Source organism: Dendroctonus ponderosae, unplaced genomic scaffold, assembly GCF_020466585.1.
Source record: "Dendroctonus ponderosae isolate FM_Combo_2020 unplaced genomic scaffold, Dpon_F_20191213v2 Dpon_F_20191213_6, whole genome shotgun sequence".
In the NCBI taxonomy this organism is placed as follows: Eukaryota; Metazoa; Arthropoda; class Insecta; order Coleoptera; family Curculionidae; genus Dendroctonus; species Dendroctonus ponderosae.
The window spans coordinates 3,355,105-3,361,625 of record NW_026018814.1 but is presented as its reverse complement, the minus strand read 5'-3'; the positions used below and the strand labels follow the sequence as shown (position 1 = coordinate 3,361,625).

The 6,521-nt window shown below is 45.9% G+C and overlaps 1 protein-coding gene across 1 annotated transcript in view; it reads left to right on the top strand.

The window, feature by feature from the left end:
- The window catches only part of LOC109536332 (mucin-5AC), a 12,882-nt gene extending 6,823 nt beyond the window's left edge, over nt 1-6,059 (top strand). The window contains exons 3-10 of the mRNA XM_048667824.1: nt 1,117-3,651; nt 3,740-5,135; nt 5,191-5,266; nt 5,320-5,372; nt 5,445-5,480; nt 5,535-5,640; nt 5,699-5,763; nt 5,924-6,059. Coding sequence (XP_048523781.1) covers nt 1,117-3,651; nt 3,740-4,548 — 3,344 coding nt within the window. The 3' untranslated portion in view covers nt 4,549-5,135; nt 5,191-5,266; nt 5,320-5,372; ... (2 more) ...; nt 5,699-5,763; nt 5,924-6,059. The remainder of the gene's footprint in view (nt 1-1,116; nt 3,652-3,739; nt 5,136-5,190; nt 5,267-5,319; nt 5,373-5,444; nt 5,481-5,534; nt 5,641-5,698; nt 5,764-5,923) is intronic.
- Nucleotides 6,060-6,521: the final 462 nt, after the last annotated feature.

Genomic DNA, 6,521 nt, shown 5'->3' with positions numbered 1-6,521 from the left:
AGCCCTAAAAGTATCAAAGTTGTGTTTTTCTAAATGAGATACCCTATATATTACTGCATTTTTGGATTCTCTGAGCAAGATAAGTGTTCGTTTTAATAAGATTTATATTGTCTAAATCTAAAGGTTTTTTAAATAGCTCGAATCAGTCTAAACTGACAAATAAAATAAATGATTTGACATGTGTAAATGGCATAGGCAACTTAGATACATAGGAACCGTAAATTAAACAACACCAAATGGTGCACAGAACGACTATTTGACGTATTTTGTAAAAAGGCAAAAACTTAGCTATTAACATCCTAATACCATTCGATAGGTAATTAAAAATTGCATTTCCTGGTAAGTTAAAAAATATGGGGTTGTATTTAAATTAATCAAGTCAGAGCCACTTCAAGTTCTTATTTGATTAGTTTAAATTTCTAGACACCCTGTATAACATGGCAAGTTTATTATCATTGGGATATAAAATATTGTATCTTGTTACACTTCACTATAACTTACGCTTACATAACTTAAATACTTCTAAAGTATTTGTCACGTGAAAATTAGATTAGATTTTGATTAAATTCGTATTATTTAAAAAACCTTAAGATTTTGGTATTATAAACCTTATTAAAACAGACACTTATTTTGTTCAGCGAGTCCAAAAATTCAATAATATACAGGACATTCCATTTAAAAAAACCCAACTTTGAAACCTTTAGAGCTCTTGGGACACCCTGTACATTACAAAAATATTTTTAAAATGTGCGCTCGGTAGGCGTCGGACAATTCATAAAATAATTCTTTTTAAAAATCAAACGGTTTAGCTGTAAACTTCCGTGCCGTATAGCGTGAATAACCCTGTATATTATTAACTTTTTAAATTCTACTCCAAATTCTAAATATGTTTTATGTATAGCGTCCTGCATCTAGGTCTAACCGTTTTTTATTTATTTGAAATTTTATGCAAAAGATTAAAGTTGCAGCCACTAGAATAATTACCTATTTTCTTAGTTACTCCAAGGACTTACTTTAATAGAATTTTGACAACATTTTGAAATTGAATTTGTCTCGCTTCATAACCAAAAAAAGCACTCAGTAACTAACTCAGTATATATATTTACATGTCAACAGCTTATTCTCCTGAACGAAACGCATTTGGGAACGCCTACACCTCGGCACCGTCCACTCCCTACTACACGCAGCCGCTAAGCAACCAACCAGCCTATCAGGACGCTCCCAACGTGTACCGCCCCCAGTTACCGGAGCAAGCGCCCGCCCCCCAAAAGCCGCAATACAGCGCCCGTCAAACCACTCAGCTGCCCGAAGTCAGCAATATCGACCTGGCTATTAACGAGTACGAACTCGGCCAGACCAACAACCACTTTGAGGAGCACAACAAGGTAAAACACTCCACAACTAGACGGCCGGAAGAGGCGCCGAGGAGCACCAGAAGACCAGCGACTCGCACCCGATACGAAGAAACCACCACTGTAAGAGGGCGAACCAGAACCAGGGGGCGACCAGGTCGAACCACCTCAACCACCACCCCAGCGGCTGTGGACCCCGATAGGTATACTGTGTTGGAGGAGTTTTCTGCTCGGGAAGTTTCCACCGAATCCTACGAAAGCCCTTCGAGCAGCCCCGAGGGCCAGACTGAGCCTCCGCGACGGCCCACCGCGTCTTTTAGTGGCAGCCGATATTTGCCGGAGGAGGCGTTCGACACCACTCGCGCCCAGTCCTACGACAATACGCGTGTTGAGCTGGAGCCGCCCAAGAGGAACCGCTTTGTAGCTCAGGAGGAGCCCCCCAGCACGCCCAAACAATACCGCACGGAAGTAGAAAACATCCCGGCCAACGTATACAGCTTGGGACAGCCGACCACCTATGGGAGCGACTTTGAGCCCTCCAGAACCCCATCCAGCTCCTCCAGGCCTTTCTACGAAAACGTCGAGGTGAGCACCACTGGACGGGCTTCATCCAGAGAACCGCCCACTCACCGGTTTGGGTCTGAAGTGGTCAACTACGAGAACAGGGAGCCCAATCAGGGCCGGGCAACCTACTCAGCCAACTCCGATGAACTCCCAGTCCGACCAGAAAAGGAGCGGGAATCAGCCGAACAGCGTCCTCAAGGCCTTGAAGAACCCTCATCCGTGGACAACCTGTTCCAGCCTAACTTCGACCAGACCTACATCAGCCTGCAAGACCAAGCAGTGCGGTCGCTGCTGGTGCCTAACCTTTTGGCGCCCGGGGCGAAGCAGTCACGCCCAACTTTACCCACAGAAAGTTCTCCCCAGCCAGTGCCTACGACTGAGGAGCTTATCCAGCTGCCATCCAGCACAGAGGCGCCAACTACCACAACAACAACCACCACCGGGCGACCCACAGTTAGAACTAGGGGTAGAGGAAGGCCGCGGCCTACCAGCGCAGCCGCTGTGGAAAGCGCGCCATCCAGACGCACGCCTAGTAGGAGGAGGCCTACTCCCCAGACCTCCTCCACTGAAAGAGCAGTTGACTATGACAGTGGGGACTCTGGCTCCTACGTCCAGCAGCGGTTCAGGACGCGCACGCGGCCTACGCAGAACGACATCGTTGAGCGGCCCTCCACGACGGAAGCTTACCAACCACCTGCCATTGAAGTCGCCTACGAGCCGATCAAAAGCCGCACGGCCCAGACGCCCTACGAGGAGCAGCTAGTAGTGACAATCGCTCCCAATCCAGAACCGGAAATTCGGGAATACAGTCGCGTGTTTACTGCCCCGATCACCACCACACCTCAACCAGTTCTAGACTACGAAAACACCCGCATCCGAACCCTTCCAGTGGCGGAAGCTCCGAGCTCTGAACAGCCGGAGCGACGATTGGAAGCAGGGCCCAGGCAGAGCGAGGAGGAGCCCTACAGAAGATCCCACAACGCTAATATTCAATCGGGAGGCGTTTTGAACAACCGCCGGGAGCCCTCTACTTCCACAGCGCCCCCTACTAGGGTGCGCGGACGAACAAGGGGCAGGTCTAGGTTTGCCACCACCACAACCACTCCTCGACCCATCAGCAGAGTGTCCTCGAGACCCACCAGCGCCACCTTGAGAGCGCCCACGCAAGAGCAAGAGGAGCCTGAGTTCTTCGGCTTCACTAGACAGCCCAACTTTTCCCCAGCAGCCACTAAGCTCAGCCCTTCCACCACCACGCTGGAACCTGCGGTGCGCTTTGTAGGGGAGATCAGGCCCAAGTACACGCCTCGAACCACCACTGGGCAACCCGCAGAAGATGTTGATTATGCTGAAACGCCCAGGACAAGAGTGCGCGCCAGAACAAGAGCGCCAGCCCGACCGACTCCTGCCAATACGGTGCGTCCAGTGGAAAGCGAACCTGCAGCTGGGAGGGGCCGGGTGGCCACCCCCCAAAGAACCAGGGGCAGATCGCATTACCGCGCCCCTGAAAACGTGAAGCGAGAAAACGAGGATGAGGACGTGGCCAACCAAAACTATCCTACGGAGTTTTTGCAGAAGTTGGAGGTGTCGTCGGCAAAGCCGAGGAAGACGTTCCAGATTACGGTGGACCCGCTGGAGGGCGATGATGATCAGGCCTCGTATTCGTCGATTCATCGGCCGAAGTTCGTCCAAGCCCCCCTGGACTCTGATGGCTCAACAGCCTCCACGCAAACACGAGGTAAGGAAAAAATACCACCAGATACTAGGGAACAGCGAGTGGACCGTGTCGGTCTATGTACAATGTTTGAAGTTTATTTTCTCCACAGATCCCAACGGGTTGCAGTTTTCCGAAAAACCCCAGCATTTCCCCAGCCCCGAACCGCAGGCTCTAGCCTTTGAACTGAGTGATCAGCCCATTCCAGTGGAAGCCTCAACTTGGGAAGAAAGCCAAGAAACTGCGTCAACCGCGGTAGCAGAGCCAACCACAAAAAGCCGACGAAGAGGCGCCTGGAAACTAGTGAGACAAAGACCTGCCGATCCTCTGGAGGTTTCCGAGTCGCAGAACTACCAAAGTGTGCTGAATGCCTTCGAGTCCATTGGGAAGAGCGACTCCTTTGGCAAAACCCAGCACTTTAAAGACCAGAGCAGCTTGGAAGACGTTAGGGACAGTGCTGATGAAGAAAGCCTTGAAAGTGCTGATGAAGAAAGCCTTGAAAGTGCTGCTGCCAGCACCGAGCCCAAGCTAGATGAGTTGAGCCCCACAACCAAAACTCCCGAGAATTTCTTCGAGAAGATCTACGAAATGTTTGGCGTATTTGGACATGGGGAAACCAATGCCACTACTGTCAGCAGTGCCTCTGAAGATTCCTCCACGGTGGCCAATCCAGTATTCCCGGAAGAAATCACGGAACTGCCTACCACAACCAGTGGGGAAGAGCAAAAGGCTGCAGAAACAACTGAAACTCTACCAGCCTCCACTACGTTGAACATCAGCGCGTCATCGCAGCCATACGATGTGGAACCTTGGGAAATGAAGCAGGTGAAAACATCCACTTCCACTGAAGTTTCTCATGAAACGGAGATTTGCTATAAAGGACGCTGTGTGAAGTCCCGGGACAAAAAGACGCACAAATGAACCTGCTGAGGTTGAGAGCATGTTGTACATAATATTATATAAAGAGAGAATGTGAATGCTTGGTAAAACGACTTTTTATTGATGGTAGGAACCTGTTGAGGTTCGGAATTAAAACTGTTAGCTAATCAGGGTTCTGAGCAAGCAACCGGCTGCTCTCGGTGGGTCGGAAAAACTGGAACATGTTGCACAAACCCTGTACTTATGGACCATTTCTAGCCGAACAGCACGAAATTATTTATTGAATAATTAACAAAATTAATAAACGATTATTACTACCATGAGAGCGTCATTCTTGCAACATCTAACCTTCCTTGATTGCCCACTCAAATTGCCCCATCATTGTCTCAATTTGAAGCATAAATAAAGGGCTCATTAGCGGATAATTACTGTAGTTATTGTTAGGCAGGCTCTCCTCATTATGACACGAAACCCAACTTAATTAACCAACGTTTAAAAAAGCACACAGAGTCACAGATATATAAATGAGGTTGCATTTGCGGATCTCAAAAATGCCAGTTACAATGAATCAAGGGTGTTTCTTGCTCGTGGTCAGTGCTGTTTTGGTGTTTGCGGAATTCGATCAAACGGTAAGTGAATAACGTTGTTAAACTTAAAATTTGTGTGTTTCATTGCAATTTGCAGAGTTTGCCACCCGAAACTAAGGAATTGATGGCGGCTCTGCACAAGAACTGCATTGAGCAGATTGGAGTGAGTGAGGGTGATTTTTTGATGCACCGAAATTAATTTAGTTTCTAATGCGATTTTTTGCAGCTGATGTCGATCAACTGAGAGCAGCAAATTTTGAAGAGGATGCAAAATTAAAGGTTTGGATTGTTGCATTATAAATTACATTTTTTTGATGAATTCCATTCAAATGTCTTAAAATTCATTTCCAGTGCTACACCCGGTGTCTTATGGCTGAAAGCGGAGTGGTGAGTATGAAAACCGTTTTCAAACATTGAGCAAATGAGAAGATACTTTCGCAGATGGACGAAAACGGCGCCATCGATGTAGAGGCTTTTGCGGAAATTCTTCCGGAAGCCGTCCGTGGCAACATACAGACGATTTTCCGCCGTTGTTCCCTCACAAACAGTACGCTTGAAAAAACTTCTTAGTGAAAAAATCGTTAAACAGTTTCTTGTTTTAGAAGACATTGAAGATCAGTGCGTGAAAGCATATGAGATGGTTAAATGCTGGCATAAGGAAGATCCTGAGGTGAATAGCGCGAAGAAACCGACTTTCCTCAAAAAGAAACTTAATAAATTGAGATTTTTAATTACTACTAACATTTTTCAGTAGCTAAATCGAGATTAATTTTTGATGAAGATTTTAATGTTTTATGAACTTTAGATACTTATGTTTATTTTACTTTTAGAGTTACTTCATGATTTGATGAGGGATTTGGTACATAGATCTCACTTTGGAAGCATTTGCGACATTTTGGAACTCACAAGCATTGGTGTCTGGTGTAATTAGGTCTTGACTGTGTTTAATAAAATTATTATTAAGTTCTTGTGCTCTTTGAAATCACACCATTATTCGAATTAGGATTATTCTAAATATCGGAGTTTCATAGCAAGAAGGTCTCATCCAATTTAAGCGTTTTTTAGATGCAGAAAGAACAGTGAAAATGGTCCATGTTAACCCATATTAATAAAGTTATACAAAACAGCATTCCCTTTCATAAAGCTTGTTGAAACTAGCGGATTTTCTAGCCTCTTATCATTTCACAGATTGCAAAGTCGCTTGAAGATTTCTGAAACTAGACTGTGTATAATTAGTGCAAGTTTTAGGTCTCAAAGTCGCCCAGTCTAGGAACTGTGTTTTTTTTTATACAGAGTTGAGGATTTTTTACAAACTTCTTGTTCGGTATTTCGCCTCAAACATTTTTGTCTTTAAAAAAGACAGAATTTCCTCACGTCTTCTATTACAGATTGATAAATAGTGCTCCTATTTCGCAATAAGAACGAATT